This window comes from Pararge aegeria, chromosome W (genome assembly GCF_905163445.1).
Source record: "Pararge aegeria chromosome W, ilParAegt1.1, whole genome shotgun sequence".
Classification (NCBI taxonomy): Eukaryota; Metazoa; Arthropoda; class Insecta; order Lepidoptera; family Nymphalidae; genus Pararge; species Pararge aegeria.
Genome location: NC_053207.1, coordinates 1557001 through 1575113, shown reverse-complemented (window position 1 = coordinate 1575113; position 18113 = coordinate 1557001). Strand labels below are relative to the sequence as shown.

The following is an 18113-nucleotide window of genomic DNA, read 5'->3' as shown; positions in this document are numbered from 1 at the left end:
TGAGGGTGAAACGAAAAAAAAAGATTGAAAAAATTGTTGCGACACCACAATCACTAAGTTAAAATCTTTTTATTGCACGAAAACAATAATGTTTTGCTGAGATAACACTCAGGAGGATTCTCCCGTCACTTAGGTATACAAAAACCTTAACTTGGCAACTGTAACGCAGGTAAAAATTATACTTATTAATTATAAACGCGTAACGTGATTAGCTTTATCGCTTGACATGTGTGAATGAAACACTTCCAAAAATATGTGTACAAAGTTTCATGAAGATCGGTTAAGTAGTTTTGCGTGAACACGTAACAAACAAACTTACATTGACATTAATAATATTAGTAGGGATAAATTTAAATTATAACTTTTATAAATAAAAGTCGAACTAAAATGTTGCAGGAAGATTGGAGTTGTTATATATAGTAACACATACACACATACACATTTGACGGCCGATTGGCGCAGTGGGCAGCGACTCTGCTTTCTTAATCTAAGGTAAATTGGAAACAAAAAATCAATTGTTTGAATTTATAACGCTTAATAAATGAATAAATAATAAAATAAATATACTACGACAATACACACATCACCCTCTAGCCCCAAAGTAAGCGTAGCTTGTATTATGCGTTCTATGATAGCTGATGAATATTTTTTGTGAATATAATACACATAAATACTTATAAACACCTAGACACTGAAAAACATTCATGACAACATTCACACAAACATTTCTGGGAATCGAACCCACGGCCTTAGATGCAGACAGACAGACGTTGCCCACTGCGCCAACCGGCTGTCAATTCAATGTTGTGTTGCATACTGAAATCTTATCCGCTCATGTCAACGCTCATAATGGCGCTGCCATTGTTCTGTACCAAAGATATTGAAAGGGTAAAATATACATTGCAGTGGCTTTTGTCAGAGTTGTAATAGTACTCCTTTTATTTCTAACAAAGCTTATCGTGTTTCCCGAGAGAAATAGTAGTTCATGCCAATCTAACGTTGAGACGTAGTCCGATATTTTGCTTGGAAAAACTCTCTCGGCTTTCATGTTATTTTCGCGCAACAAAGGGGATCATATAAAGTCAGAACAAAGAGCTGGACGTCACGTTATCGACAGGCACTCTCGATCTAAGCACGTCATTCAATACGACGTCGCTGCCGTTAACACGTTTAACCCTGATAGTCCAGTCTCGACTACTTTTGTTACTTTGTCGGTCGAGTTGGGTCTTCGAAACCCTTTTTTGAATTATATATTACTAGCGTACCCAGATTTCGCTTTATTTTATTTAAACAATAAACTTACATCATTAAATTTTTAATTTATGTCTCCTAATATATTTAATCATTTATTTCTCCCCGTATTCATTCTCTTCTATTCTCTTCTCGAGCGGGTGAAGATCATTATCTACACTCATGTACACCCAACAATAGTTTTCATTATAGTAAATAAAAGCTGTATTTGACAGTTCAAAAATCGGAGTGCTCCGATCGTCACCAAACTTTACAGGATTACTCGCCAGGTCAATCCGGAGATTCCCTGAAAGTTTCATTGAAATCGGTTCAGCCGTTTCGGAGCCTATACGGAACATACCCACACACTTTCTCTTTTATATATATATATGTAGATAGATAGATACAACGTGTAAATGAAAACCGAAATGCAAGTTGTTAAAATTTAAGATTATGAATTGAGAATATGAATTCAGAGAAACATTCTAGCTGTGCGAGGCTAACCGTTTTTTTTACAAATATCTGCAGTCCTACTGCACGGCTGGACTGTGGGTTCTAGGCCCTTTTATAACTGAGACAGAATGACTAACTAATAAGTGACTTTGTTAATCAAACTTTCACGTCTTACTTAACTACTACGCCCATCGTCATGAATTCTTGTTTACACGTTTTAACTTAGAAAAGGACTAGATAAATCATAAATTGACAAAAAACTGTAGTAACGCAAGCGAAGTCATCGGTAAAAGCTAGTATTCAACTCTTAGATCTCACTACTGATAACGACTAAGAGACATGGAGGTATCTTTGTATGGTTCGAGTCCATGCAGAACTGACGGTGTATCGATAATGTCGTATTTATATCAAAATACCCACCAACTCATTACTCAATGTCATGATTTTTTATTGTACAACATAAATTCATGACATACAGACAAATATAATTTTAATTGTTTCTTGAATACTATTTTTTTACTAAATAATAATAATAATAATAGCGTATTTATAAAAAAACCTAAAAAAAATTATAAAAAATCTGGCCAATATGAATTTAAAGTTATCAAAAGTTACCCACTTTATAAAATTACTGTAACAGTACCTAAATTTTATTATTTGCTACTCCACTCGAAACTAGCTCGTGACTTTCATCTCATCTTAAATGATGATCTTTGCCTTTTGGTTTCTACAAGACATCGTACCGGAACGCTTAACGCTCACTTGGCGACACGTCATGGTCGGTACGGTGGAGACCAAAATTTAAAAAAAGATCCAAATACCCCACCGGGAATCAAACCCGGGATCTCCCACTTATAAGGCCATATCCTACCGCACTCACCAGCGCGCCAAGGAGGTCGACCAATTAAAGGAGTAAATAATTAGATCCAATCCATGTGAACATAATTAATTACCAAACAAATAGACGTCTTTTATTTCCATTACAATTTTCCCGAGAATTTTCCTCAATTACGTAACCTTTGATACCTGCCCTTCGAAAGGTATAAAAACAACTCATTATAATGACAATAGGAGCTTGGCGTTAAAAACGTAAGAGGTGTATTTGTAAAGCTAAACACGAAAAACAAGTTGTATTTTCTCGATCATTCTGTAATTAATCTATTTTATGCGTTAATCAGGTAAGTAAGAAAAAAGTAAGGAAAGTCATTAAAAGCTTTTTTAGAAAGTCGTAATAATATTATGAATCCCTGAAAAGTCACGGTAATCTAAGCAAGCCTCATATTATGGGCTTAATCAATAGCATACTAACGTCCCACTGCTGGGACGTTAATTATTCGTACCGGCACGCTAAGTCATAGCGTTCCGGTACTATGTCGTGCAGAAACGAAAACGTGAGACGTTGATAAAAAAAAGATCGTCAGGCGAAGTTTATGAGAGCTTTTTATTAAGTAAGAACACGTTTTGTATACGTTAAAGTTAGTTTTAAGTTTACGAACGCAGTTTACGCCGTCGCTACCATGAACAAATATACAGATTTAAAAGATTGTAGGGATGGACGATGTGCACACGTATAATATAATTACACGCAAATAGTACAAGTGGGTTAATACGCGCACCATTCGTAGCGGATAAACAAACATTACAGACATAAGACATTCGCATTAAAGCAGTAAGCAGGGTTATATCGGTCTTTAATTTTTTTAATTCATGAATATTCAGCTCTTCACTGCAATCTCACCTGGTGATGCTATCTAAAATGTTAGCGGCCTACCTGTCAAGAGTACATACAGCGATTTGTCAGCTTCCCTGTTGAGGCGGTCGCCGCCGCTTGTATAGTGACGGGTAGCTACCTTTCATTATAAAAGCTTTTCTACTGCCTCAGGCAGAGTTCAAGCTATCCCAATCCCCATCTCGTTAGAGTGGGAGCACTTTGTTTCTACGCGATTTCGTACTGGAAAGAGAAATCGGTTTATCATATGTCTTGGCCAGAATAGAGTACAGTAATTATAAATTCCCAACTTGCCCCTGCTTGAACCTAGGACCTTCACTTATTATGCCATAGCACACCTTGTGTTCTGAAGGTTCGTCAAAGGTATGTCAGTCTGTTTTAATTAAATTCTGTGGTATCAAACATGTTTACGTAAATTACATAGCATAAAACGCAAATTCACTGCCCCCGATTCGATAGGGGGACTCACCCCTTCTTGCTCGATGTCCGGTAGAAATGGTTTATTTTTTTCAATGATTTTTCGAGTACCTCGTTGGTATAGTGGTTATAATTTTTAACAATTTATAACGACTAAGGCACCATGATGTATCTTTTCATCGTCCGAATCTCACATAAGACTGAAGCGTATCGAAAATGTACCCGTTATTAAAATACCCACCGACACTAAGTGATGATAATTGCCTGTGAATCAAATATAATTTTAATGATTTCTTGATATTACAATTCACCAATTAAAATATAATATTTAGCACATTTGTCATCAATTTATTAAAATATCTGGAAGTTATAAAGCATTTTCTGATCCACGCACCGTAATTAAAAACTTATATTAAACTTATATTATTAATATTATCGTTATTATTTATATATAAGGGTTTAAAGCAGATCCACCAAGCCGTATCAATGCGCGTTGGTGGGTTTTAGCTTGAGGTCGGTTTAGGAATATGCGGCTAGTTATGCAGTGTTTTCTTATACTTCAATTGGGAAAACCTTTTGATGTCAGAGCGTGGAAAAGCACTGTGTAACTATTTCAACGTGATGCCACGTTTAGTAATAGATATTTGGGTTTATGTTTTAAGCTCTATGTCGGTTTATTTTTTTCTCGTGCCTTCCTGAATTTGCTGAGTGTTGGAGTGAAAATTAGAAAAGCCCGGAGATAGACATTGGTTAATTTCATTTCAGAGCCTTTGCTCTTATTTACACTGCCATAGACCTAGATACTTGAAAACCTGTTTTAGCTTGATATCGGTTTTTTAGGGTCGCGCCAAAAGTTGTTTGGTATTTGTTCGAAAGTTTTCAGTAGCAGCCCGGAGGTACGAAGTTCCCTTCTTCCTTCACAATTTACGCTTACTTAAACTGCCAAAGAGCGCACGATCCTTCATTCATTATTTCATAAAATTATTTAAATCAATTAGGCTTACTTTATAAACAATTTTAAAACGCCAAATATACTTACAGGCTTTACTCTACCACCGATTCGGACGGCAGATTCTACAAAGAAGGCTGCAAAAGCTTTACTCTTTATTAAAAAAAACCTTTGTTAAACAACCACGGCTTCGCAGCTAAACTGATGTTATGACGTCGAAAAAAAGTCGCGGGCAAATTTTTTAACGAATGCATGCTTTAAATTTATGGAAAGGTTTGCATTGTGAGCAATTGTTTACAGGGTTTTCTTGTATGGTAACGGAACCCTGAAAAAACATGGGTGGGTGTTAACCAGTTTATAAATCAATACGAACTATACCTACCAATCGGAAGCAAGATACTTGATGTAGCCACGCCTCTTACTGATAATTATCAGTGCTGACTGCCGTAGTATATACCTGAAATACGTAGAGCATTCAGCCATCCGCAGGTACACGGAACAATGTAAATCACACAAAGCCGAAAATCAATACCTGATGTTACCGAAATACATTCACCGACGGCCGAAATATTCACGGTTTTGGTGTTCATACATTGTGCCTACATATTTTGGGTTTCGTCATTCAAATGTAATACTAAAATGAATTCACCAACGAATTTATTAGGGGTTCATTATTAAAATGAGCCATCATATTATAAGAAGCAGGTGTTTTCTATTTTGCTTAGACCGTGGTTTAATATCACCTCACAATTAATTACAGGCTTTTGAGGTTTAACACTCACGCCTCAGGTTTATGGGCACTGGGCGGCACGTTGCAAGACGTGTTCCCAGCATGCCCTACGAAGTCTTGCTATGTTTATGGGCGATGGTATTCCACCAACCATCAGGTGGGCCATACGCTTGGTCCGCCAATAAATAAATAAATAAATATACTATGACAATACACACACCGCCATCTAGTCCCAAAGTAAGCGTAGCTTGTGTTGTGTGGGTACTAAGATAACTGATGAATATTTTAATGAATACTCATCAGTTATCTTAGTACCCACACATACTATATACATAAATACTTATAATATACATATAAACACCCAGACACTGAAAAACATTCATGTTATTCATGACTACTACTTACTACTACTTCGGACTTCGTCCGCGAATGAGTCGACTTAAAAAAATAGTCATATGTCCAATATAAATGATTCCGAGATTCCAATATAAATAAATCCTAGCTAGATCGATTTATCGCCCCCGAAACCCCCTGTATACTAAATTTCATGAAAATCGTAGGAGCTGATTCCAAGATTCCTATTATTTATATGGGCAGGACCCTTGGGCAGGACGGAGGTTATGTGGGACCTCTGAAAGGGGTATACCCAAACTAAACCCACTACGGCATGCCCCTCTTGTTGGCTTTAAACCTAAATAGATAACTGGCTACTAAATTTAAACCGACACCAATTCCCGATTATAAAGGGACTGCCTTGTTCTTCGTGAGTGAAAACGGCCACAAAGCATCCCCAGGAGATGTTGACTTTACAACACAATATTAAAAAGTCATTTGGCTATAAAATATACTTCGGGTGTTAGCGTTTTGGCAACTTCCCTGGTGCAGTGGAGAGTACATCACTTTCCACCAGCAATTACAGACAAAGGGTTAAACTAGTAGTAAAATAAGAAAAAAATATGTCTAATTTTGAACAATCACATTCTTTTTTATATGAATATCTTACTTCGTTATTATTTTTTGGAGTATGGTAGTCATGCTAATCTCTAATCGTGGTAGTGATCTCTAATCGTTTTCCACGCCACATCGCACCGGAAAACTAAATCGCTCAGCGGCAAGTCTTTGTCGGTAGGGTGGTAACTAGCCACGGCCAAAGCCTGCCACCAGACCAGAGAAAATTCAGAAATTATAAATACTTACTTTTAAAACTATGAATTTACCTATTTAGTTTTTTAGTTGACCCTAAAAAAGGAAACGAATGAAGTTTGATCGTTTTTCTTTGTTTGTTCGATAATTAATGTGTACCACTTTTAAAGAAACCTAATGATACCTCAGAAATTATGAGCAGTGAATCGAGCTCTGCCATGTTTCCCAGTATCTGTACGAAAGTGAAGCCGAAGTCCTAACCTAATGGGCTAGCATCGCTTATAACATTAATCGCTATACCTATTTACGTTGCCCTCATCTTGATTAGGACTATGTCAAAATCAATTGTATGCGTATTTATTGTTACATAGTAAAATAAAGGGGTTTTATTGTAACTGAGTCTACACAGGACTAGCCTGCTGACGAAAACAAACGTGGCATAAGGTCGGAATAATTAAGATGTGTTATTTCACGCTGCGCGCTGTGACCTTTTAATCAATTTTTCAGTTGAAGTGTTTAAAAATGCTTCATAACTACTCCGACTTTTTTAATAATATTTTATAGGTTTTAATACGGACGTGCTAGCGCGGTCGTTTTGGTTTGTGTGTGTTGAGTTTTTGTTCTCCTTTAACTACGAGTATTTCAATTCTATATTCACGTTACTTGGTTAGTTGAAAAAAACACCAAGGATTTGTTTTAAATTGTTCTAGATTATTATCCGTAGTCTGTACCTACTAAAAGTGAAATATGAAGAATATGAAATATTACTCGATATTGGTGCACCAAGAAAAATATACAAATCATTTTTACAGTAGTTTAATATGATACAGACTTTGAGATTCCAACATGTATATTTAATATCCAGACAATAAACATAAATATATTGAAATGAAAGTTATCAATTTTGCAATCCAATTTCTTTATTGGTCTAGGTTAACAATGTTATAGATGTGGAGAAAATTGAATTTTGCTCAAGATTGAACTGCCAGAGCGGACATATTAGTAAGACTTGCGGACTGCGGGCCGAGGGGCAAGGATTCCGTCTGAAAGTATTTCAAAACGAATGCGAATTGTTGAAGTACGGATGCAATGTTGACGAGGCGAACGGTAAACATATTTTATCAATTTTCATCCAACTTTTATGCAATTTTTATGCCTTAGGGCTGCGTGGATTTTCATAAAATCCTTTCTTATGATGTTCTCTTTGATCCAGCTGAAGTTCTAGGTTTGAATGCCGGGTCGGAACAAAATTTTTGAGGTATTGTTTATTTTCTGAGAACATTAAGTTAGAAAATTAGCTGCGTTAACCACCGTGCCACGAAGAGCACATTAAACCGTCGGTCCCGGTTAACATCACTTGCGATAATATTCGTGAACCCACCAACTCGCATTGGTTCAGCGTGGTGGGTCCTGTGCCCAGCATTGGGACAAAAAAATCTAAAAATCTACCGCTAAACAATGAATTAAGCTTAATTTGCTATAATACGATAAAACCAAACATATCTGACGGCTTAATTAATAACATCTACACCACACCACACTGGAAGCCCAAAATTCCGTTCCTTTAACGCCTCGAACGACACCCGCCGGAGAAGTGGGGTGGTGACAAACGTATTTTGATCTGCCGCTATCGCACGGCATATTGTTTAAAAAAAATCTGCAGGTTTTTTTGTCCACGAGCGTCGGTGTCTTTTGACGCTTACTTTTTCACTGAACACCCTAAAACGAACTTAATTATTAAGTCACAAATTCGTAGACTTATTCGCTTCTGGGATTTCGTGAATAGTAGGTCGGTATGTCAATGAATCAGTGAGTAAATCTCTTTGTCTCTCATAAATTATCGATACGATATTGGGAAGTCGCAGGTTTTTCTCGTAGGAACAAAAACATAGGTAGGTACCTATGTTCGTGTAAGCATAGTGTTCAAGACATTAATACTGCTTGAAACCAATCAAATATTAAAAAAACAAATTATAAAAGAAAGTATAACTATAGTAATTGCACGTTTCCAGGTAGGATAAATCTGGGATAGACATTCGGTATTCAGAGTGATCCGCCAGCCCTAACTAAAATGGAGGGTAAAAATGTAACGTACACCACCCTCTGCCTCGATGCACTTCATTACGCCCCACGCTCAAGTACACTGATTTAAGGCGCATTTTCACTAGGCGACATGTCGCAGATACTTGTCGCTCGACATTCACGTAGTTGTCTCTGCAAAAGTTGTGGGACAATGTCCCGCGACATATGACTCGTTCACATTGGCCAGTCGTGATCAGTATGTCGCCCGAGGAAGTAGTGTTGTTCAGTGCAGCTTACATAATTATTCGGAAGACATTAGCAAAACGTAAAAAAAAGAGGTGGTGGGTCCGGGAATATTTGCTCCAAAGGGAAAGTTCAAGTTTAATAACCAGTCTTCGAATGCGCGATGGATCTTTCGAAAATTTTACTAGAATGTCTAGAACCGATTTTGAGATACTTTTAAATATGGTTGGGCCGGCCGTAGTCAAGCAAGATACAAAGTTTCGGAAATCTATCGACCCTCACATCAGACTCGCTATAACATTGAGATACTTGGCAACTGGCGATAGTTATGGTTCATTGTCCTATACTTTTAGAGTGTCAAAATCAGTAATTTGTCATACTATACCAGAAGTTTGCAAAGAATTGATAAAGGCATTAAATTCTTTTGTTAAAGTAAGTATTTAATATTATTTAATCTCATGTACCCTTACTTACAGTAATAATACCATAAACGTTTACCGTAAGTAAGGGTTACGGTAAACTATATTGGTATTTTAAATTTTATATTGATACTTAATATTGTATGTTAATTTATTAATATTATTCTTGTATTTCAGACGCCAACCGATGTAAATGAATGGAAAGAGAAATCTCGTAATTTTGAAATATTATGGAATTTTCCTCACTGCATCGGAGCGATAGATGGAAAGCATGTGTTACTAGAAGCGCCACCCAATTCTGGCAGTGATTATTATAATTACAAAGAGAATTTTAGCTTAGTTCTCTTAGCAATTGTGGATGCTGAGTATAACTTTGTATATGTTAATTGTGGTGCAAAAGGGAAGTCGTCTGACAGTGGAGTATTCCAGGAGACTACATTTTATAAAGCACTTAATGAAGAGCAACTGAATTTACCAGATCCTGAGCCACTGGTCCAAGGTGGTCCGAAAATACCATACGTTCTAGTGGGAGATAGTGCATTTGCACTTTCTGAAAACATGATGAGGCCCTACCCCGGCATTCATGAAAAGGGAAGCTTAAAGCGGATTTTCAACTACAGGCTGTCAAGAGCAAGAAGAATTGTTGAAAATGTTTTTGGCATTATGTCTGTAGTGTTTCGCGTATTTCGTAAAGCTATCCCATTACGTCCAGTAAATGCTGAATTAGTTGTAATGGCTTGCGTGTACCTACATAATTTCCTGAGACGTAATACAACTTCAACCGCGAGGTATACACCAAATACCACATTTGATTTAGAAGACGCTGGTCATAATGTTGTGGAAGGTTCGTGGCGAAGGGAGTTGACAAATAATAATATGAGGAACTTAAGTAGGCAAGGCAGACCTCCTCCTCAATCCGCTCAGACAATAAGAAACCTCTTTGCTGAATATTTCTGCAGTGCTCAAGGAAGTGTCCCATGGCAAACTATTCAATCATAGGCTGCAAGAAATTTGAATGATGTTTTTTATAGCTTTGGGCTAAAGACCAAGGAATAAATGATAATAAACTTAGCATCATATAAAAAAAACTACTAACTAATAAGTTTTCATTATTTTTAAGTATTTATTAACTATTATTTTTTAAAAATCTATGTTTAAGTGACAGAAAATCAACGTTATTAGTATTATTATAAGTATTATAATTATTCTTTGTTTTGCGTTTCTGATTCAAAGTGGGAAACTAGTTCTTCAATATTCTCAATTTGTCGTAATTCTGTGAAAGTTGGTGCAGTTGGTGCTTCATTATCATTATTAACATGAGAAGCATTAGCAGTTACTATATCATCATTAACAGAATTTGTCGAATAGGATGACTGTTGAGGAGCAGAACGGTATCCATAACTTTGAGTATGGCTTGAATTACTTCCCGTTTGGTATTCTGCATAGTTGTATTTTCCCATCCTAGCCTCTAATAAGATATTATTAATAAAGTACTTCGCCTGTAGCACAGCATGTTCATTCTTTATATTTCTTAACTCAGAAGCTACATAGTCGGCGTAAACTTGAAATTCGTCTTTTGGTTGATCCATCCTGGCTTTTGCGCTCTTCATTATTTCATATACCTCACTCAGATCATCTTTTTTCCTTTTATTTTGAGTATTTGGAAGCGGCACCGGTATTGGTTGAGTTGGTAATGGCGGCGACGTTGATGCCTCTGGTGGTTGCGTTAATACTTGCGATGCCACTGGTATTTCTTCGAGTGCCACCGAACTTTCGGATGACTATAAAAGGAAAAAATCAGTGTAAAACAAACATTAAATCACAGTTTCGCAGGCGAAGAACAAAAGACAAGAAATAAAAATAAATTGTATAAAAAACTACAGAGATTTTAATTGTGCATTTATTACCAAAGGAAGATTATCTATAGAATATAAGCTGTATTTTTATACGACTGCTTGAAAAAAGGAGTATATTGTTTTCAGGGTTCAAGTATGTATGTATGTATGTGAGTTCCTATATTCCACCATAACTTCTATACGCCTGAACGGTTTTTATGAATGAGGTATTGTTAGAATCCTTAGCTTATTACATAGGCTAGTAAAATTAAAAAAAAATTGATGGGGTGACTATGGTCCCGCATTAAAGACTGAAGTTGAAAAAATTTTTCGAAAATGAGATTAAGTATACTATCATCAACTAGAAAATGATGAGTAGATTCCAAAAATATATAACACTATAGTTCAATATCCAGTGATGCACAAAAAAAAATGATTTGTAAACTGGTACAAAATAAAAAAAATAGAAACAATATTAACGGGAGCTTACCTGAGTATTCATAGTGTCCATACTGCCTGAACTTGTCGACCCTTTTACTAGGAAAAGCAGCGAATCATACGCAAACCAGGTACTTTTGTGAACATCCCCACTTCCACTTCCAGTGGATTTTGAGCTTGCAATTTTTTTTCTCTCCCTGAGAAACTGAGACCTTAAGTTATGCATTTTTCCCTCGACGTCTTTTCTAGGTATATCTAATGTAGTCGCGATAGATTCCCATGCATCATTTTTTTTAATTTTGTTTTTATAATCACGATGTGAAGTGTCCCACAATAATTGCGAATTTTGATACATCTCGATCAGGGTCAATATATTCTCGTTGGACCACACTACTGCCATTTTCGCAACACAAAGCGACACACGTTTTCACCACTCAAAGCCTGTCCGGCGACTGTCGAGGGACACGAAAGTCGCGCGCGTCGACGCTCGCAGACCATCGACTAGCGACAAGTTGCGCGACCCGTAAATGTCCCAAGCGACGTCGGACGACGTCGGGCGACATCGCGCGAGACACGTGAATTTCGTGTCGAGCGACAGAGTCGCGCTACAAATGTCCCCTAATGAAAATGCGGCATTACACACACTGCACCGAAATATTCAATATTTATTCGTGATTTTATGATTGGTAAAATTTCATATTGCATAGTCAGTGCACCTAATAATTGATACGTATTCATTTTCGAGCGAACTCCTTTGACCAGTGAGGTGTAATGTTTTAATTATGTTTTTCGCGTTATTAAATTCAGCGTTTATTGGATTTTTAATTTTAATAGGTGCCATTGTTTGTTTGTTTTCGCAGCAAGAGAGTTAAATACACCCTTTGAAAAACAACGTCAATGTTTTAAAAACTGCCTCGTTAAGGTAGTAATTTATTAACATTTATTTTTAGTAACGCTTGTAGGTATACAACGCGTTAATTTCGCACAGTTGGCGAAAATTTAATTTTAAGCGTCAACGCATGGGCAGATTATAAAATATAATTATATACGGACAGCCGTTAATGTAACAAGCTGGGAATCAATTAATCGTCGTCATTTAGATTATGATTAAAAACGGTATCGTAATTATGACTGTGATTAAAATGCACCTTTCTTTCAGCTTACGGATTAATTAATACGGAATACTGTGATCAATTATTTGGAACAGATTACAATATATCTGATGAATTCATGAAAATTAGTGAAGGAAATATAAATGCTCTCGTTGAATTAAAAAAAGCAGATCAATGTGGTGTTATATGTGATTACACTGAGATATGTGGATTAAGGCATGATGGTATTGGCTATAAGATAAGACTTTTTGAAAATAATTGCGAATTGACTAAGTACAATTGTAACAATGATCTGCCATTTACAATAACAGATCTTTTTTTATGTAAAGCTGAGTTTAATAATAGTAAAGAAGATATAAAAAGTAAAAAAGCGTTTACCAAAAATGTGTTTGAACTCAGCAAGACTATAGCCGTTGGAGAAGAAAACCAAACCTATAAGCAAAGTAGTGAAGGGAATAAAGAAGGAATCAAAGAAAGTTTGGTTGTAGTAAACAGTAAAATGTTCGGACATTACGACAATATAAACGATTCCATAGATACATTCTTTGCTGCGTCGCACGTATTTGATTTGCCTTTAAAGGAAGTTCCTTTGAATACTAGAAGGAAGTTGCTGAAATATGCGGGGCCGGTACAAGTATTTGTACCCTGGATTTCAAAGCCGGAAAACATCAGCAACGATACTTTTTGCAGGCCAACTCTTTCTTCGTGCTACCATAAATGTCCTTTTGTAAGTTTTTGATCCGTTTAATTTTATTAATCTCTTGTTATAATTAGCAGTTTTCATTATCCCATTGCTGGGCGAAGGCCTTACGAGATAACCATGACGTGCATAGAGGGTATGCCCAGGGTATTCAGATGATATAAAATGAAAGAAAATCAGAGAGAGTTATAAAAACTTAATGGTAGGCTTTTTATAACTCTTACTATTTCCATTTATATTATCCGCTTAGTGCATTAACTGCGTATACTCTGTATGCATGCCACTGGGCGAGGAGAAGGTTTTCAGAACATGATCTCTCAAAATTACTTTCTCTTGTAGCTAGTTACTGTCCTAACTAACTAGCCTACCGCCAAGCGATCGGTACGATGCCGCGTAGAGATCAATTAAAGGTAACGAGCAGTGGCGTGCATAGAGGGTATGCACAGAGTATGCAGATGATATAAAATGAAAAGAATCTCCAGTACGAGTTGTAAAAAACTTAAGGATAGGCATTGTAAGAGTTATAAAAAGCCTACCCTTAAGTTTTTATAACTCATTCTGGAGATTTTCTTTATTTTATATCGTCTGCATACCCTGTGCATACCCTCTATGCATGCCACTGGGTACGAGCTAGATATATCTGCCCCTACCCTAATAGGCAATTCCTCCACTATCTCGGACTGCATCATAACTTACACCATTGTTTTGGTAAGATTACAGACATGAGATATTGGCTGACTTGTAGTGGAATCAATGTCAAAATTCCGGACAAATACCTCCTCTGTCATGGGATTAAAGGATAAGAGGGTAGACTCTCAAGAATTGGGGGTTGCGGGGGTTGTAGCGTTCTAACTAAAAATAACAACCGGGACCGACAGATTAAAGGTATCAACTATCGCGGAGTACGAATAAGTACGTGTTGGAGAACGTAGGGATAAGACTTGAATAATACTCGTTTTCACTTATTACATTTGATCTATTACCGCCAGAGATTCCCCATAAAGTACGTGATACAGAATGAATGTTTGACAATGCAATGCTTCTACTTTTATACGGCTCAGTCACCGGTTAAACAACAATATTTTACGATATTAGTTAAACATAAAATAATTAGATAGTGTTGTTACGAATTATAAAAAGCAAGTTATTACTAGTTAAGTAATTCTATAAGAATGAATTTTGTTATGATGCATGACGTCACAACTTGTAATATGGCGGAGCGTAGGTAGGTGGCAAATGGTAACATTCGTTTAAAGCAAAAAAATTCGTTAATAGCCTTGGTAGTTAGAAATTTAGACTCCCTTACAGGGGGGACGGATTTCAATCTCCAGCTCTACTTTTCTGAGTTAAGCGCGTTTTACATAATTCAATATCAATTGCATTAACCGTGAAGGAAAATATCATGATAAAAACTGAGAGTTCTCCATGATGTTTTTTTTTTTAATTATAGTTACCGAACCAAGCAGATGTGTTGTGGTACACCATCTCATATAAACAAGGCAACAGCAAGGAATGCCACTCTTTCTTTCTGTGCCTCACCCTCATGTAATTAAAACGATAACCACGCTCTACAGACCAGATCACAGCATTGCAATAATGCGGCTTAGCGGCAGACATAAGCTCGGCGGTAGTACTTCAACGACGAGCTCTGTCACAAAAAGCTTTCTACTACTACTAAACATGTTCAAAGGGTTGTGAAGTCTACAAACCCACACTTGGCGGGCGCGATGGACTTCGGCCTAAACCTAATTCTGATACTGAGGATGCTCTGTTGTTACCGATAGTGGGTTGATAATGGCCATGATGAAGCTAAATATGCATTTATTATACAGAAATGTCCAGACACTTACGCCCCTGTCTGCGGTGTTCCTGGTGTGGTAGCTCGAGAGCCGTCGCTAATGTTCCAGAACCATTGCTTCATGGACGTGGCACAGTGCAAGATGTTCTGGGAAAATAAGAGCAGTACCTCACATAGCTCCTGTAAGTTTTTTACAAAGGGTTCCTGTAAGTTTCTTACATATTAAGTAGATAGGAACTACGGCCTTAATTGGGGTCTCGTTTAACGTCCGTTTTCTACATTCAATCTATCTGACCGCCGTTTGGCGCAGTGGGCAGCGACCCTGCTTTCTGAGTCCAAGGCCGTGGGTTCGATTCCCACTGAACAATATTTGTGTGATGAACATGAATGTTTTTCAGTGTCTAGGTGTTTATCTATATATTATAAGTATTTATGCATATCATTCATAAAAAATATTCATCAGTTATCTTAGTACCCATAACACAAGCTGCGCTTACTTTGGCGCTAGATGGCGATGTGTGTATTGTCGTAGTATATTTATATTTTTTTTTTATTTATCTGTAATATGATGATAAGTTGCTTAGCCAAGTAGTTATTTGTTAAAAAAATTTAATATACTTATATATTTTTTGAAAATAACAACGTTCATGATCACCATCACATCAACCCATTACCGGCCCACTACACTGGTCACTGGTCTCCTCCCACAATGAGAACGGGGTAAGGCCGTAGTCCACCACGCTGGCCCAGTAGGAATTGGTGGAATCCACACACCTTTGAGAACATTATGTAGAACTCTCAGGCATGCAGGTTTCCTCACGCTGTTTCCCTTTACCGTTGATGCAAGTGCTATTTTAATTAGGAACTTAAAACGCACATAACTTATAAAAGTTAGACGTGCTGGGATTCGAACTCGAATTCCCGTGCCCAATGCGCTATCACCGCTAACAACAACGTTGCTAAGTAATAAATCGGATCACGGATAGATTAAATATTGAAAATTTACTTAAGGCAGATTGAAATCGTACCTCATAAAAGGCTTGAGACGGGCTTCAATCTTGCGATTATTGCTGCCATACATCAATTTTGCATACAATTAATATGCAAAAGTAACGTTTGACAGCAAAGATGGCAACATTTACGCCTATCGCAAGCATGTGTCGTAATCACCCTGGCGTGATTAAATCAGCTTTTAAATCTTTTCTCCTATGAAAGGTCTGTATCTAGAAGTGGAATCATTAATTATTCTCTGAGAATGATGAGATGATGAAAATTTTCGAAACGATTTTTATTTTCTTTTCTAGCTTACGTGGAATCCTCGTTCCTATTCTGTATGGGTGACGAGATGAACGCAGTGTATCGCTTTATGCCCGCAATCAGGACTCTGCAGCACATGGGCCGTTTGAAGAAAAAGGGGAAATTCAGGGCCATACTGAAGAACTTCAGATTTGTTAGCGAGTTCCGATATGGCCGTCCCAAGTTTATGGGAAGGAAATAGTAAAAAAACTCTTGTGCTTTCTTGAACTCGATAGTGAAGACCGTCGCTAGAGTTGAAGATAGAGTTGAAGTTTCAAATTGCTTTTATAAATATAAATATATACTATGACAATACACGCATCGCCAACTAGTCCCAAAGTAAGCGTAGCTTGTGACTTATGAATATTTTTATAAATAATATAGTTAAATACTTCATCATCAAATCAACTGATTGACGTCCACTGGACATAGGTGTTTTGAAGGCCGCTTGTATCCAGCGGCTACCTACTCGCTTGATGTCGACCTGGTTGGGGGTCGACCAACGCTGCGTTTACCAACTCCAACGTTCATCGGCTCTCCGACCTATGTGCCCCGCCCATTGCCACTGCAGCTAAGCGACTTATTGAGCTGTGTCGGTAACTTTGGTTGTTCTACGGATCTCCTCATTTCTGATTTGATCACGTAGAAATACTCCTAACATAGCTCTTTTCATCGCTCTCTGAGTGACTTTGAGCCTTCTTATGAGGCCCATAGTTTGCGACCAAGTTTCTGGACCGTAAGTCATCACTGATAAATACTTATAATATACTAATAAGCACCCAGACACTGAAAACATTCATCGCACATACATTTTCCAGTTGTGGAAATCGAACCCACAGCTTTTGACGGTAACGGGTTAACCTGTTTCAATTAACCTGTTAACCTGTTATAATTGGTTTAGTATAAAGGTATGTCAGTTATACTAAACCAATATCCCTATGGTTTCCACACGGTATTGTAACCTATGGCAAATCACATGGCGGCACGTCTTTTATGGTAAAATGGTAACTAGTAACCAACCATGCCTTAGCCTTCCACCAGACCTGACGAGCTTTGCGCAACAGTGAGCGCTATGGATTTAAGTACGAGGTTCGATTACCGCAACTTGGGAATTTATAATATCTGAATTTTCTCTGATCTGGTCCGGTGGGAAGCTTCGGCCGTGGCCAGTTACCACCCTACCGACAAAGACGTGCCATTAAGCGATTTAGTGTTCCGGTACGATGTCGCGTAGAAACTGCATCATCACTTACGAGTACTATCAGGTGAGATTGTAGGCAAGGGCAAACTTTTTTAGTTGCAGTGTAATGCATTAATATTTTCTCCGCTAGTTTCCCAACTTCTTACTACCAGACGAACTCCACACTCTCTTATCCTCCCACATAGGACACTGCCCCATGTGGAAGGGGAATTAGGCTATGGTGTTTATTGACCCACCACCCTAATCCAATGCTGATTTGCGGACTTTATCTATTGTAGTCAACTAGCTCTTACTGGGAAGAATACAGTATAATTAGTAAATTCAATCATCAAGATTAATTTAGGAGGTTAGGTTCTACAGACAAGTCAACGTTGTCGGTAAAATATTTGGAAATCCCC

General features: G+C 37.4%; 3 protein-coding genes across 3 annotated transcripts; 2 read left to right on the top strand and 1 right to left on the bottom strand.

The window, feature by feature from the left end:
- The first annotated feature begins 8808 nt into the window (after positions 1-8808).
- Positions 8809-10527, top strand: LOC120635935 (protein ANTAGONIST OF LIKE HETEROCHROMATIN PROTEIN 1-like). Its single transcript, XM_039907147.1, has 2 exons — positions 8809-9348; positions 9513-10527. The coding sequence occupies exons 1-2, from the start codon at positions 8899-8901 to the stop codon at positions 10332-10334; spliced, it is 1272 nt and encodes a 423-aa protein (XP_039763081.1). The 5' UTR covers positions 8809-8898; the 3' UTR covers positions 10335-10527.
- Positions 10528-10537: 10 nt separating this feature from the next.
- Positions 10538-12234, bottom strand: LOC120635926. Its single transcript, XM_039907138.1, has 2 exons — positions 11661-12234; positions 10538-11116 (listed from the first exon to the last, which is right to left on the bottom strand). Exons 1-2 carry the CDS (start codon positions 12006-12008, stop codon positions 10538-10540), a joined length of 927 nt encoding a protein of 308 aa, XP_039763072.1. The 5' UTR covers positions 12009-12234.
- LOC120635925 lies at positions 12136-16749 on the top strand. The gene is made up of 4 exons (XM_039907137.1): positions 12136-12221; positions 13084-13447; positions 15253-15400; positions 16523-16749. Exons 1-4 carry the CDS (start codon positions 12136-12138, stop codon positions 16714-16716), a joined length of 792 nt encoding a protein of 263 aa, XP_039763071.1. The 3' UTR covers positions 16717-16749.
- The last annotated feature ends 1364 nt before the right edge of the window (positions 16750-18113 follow it).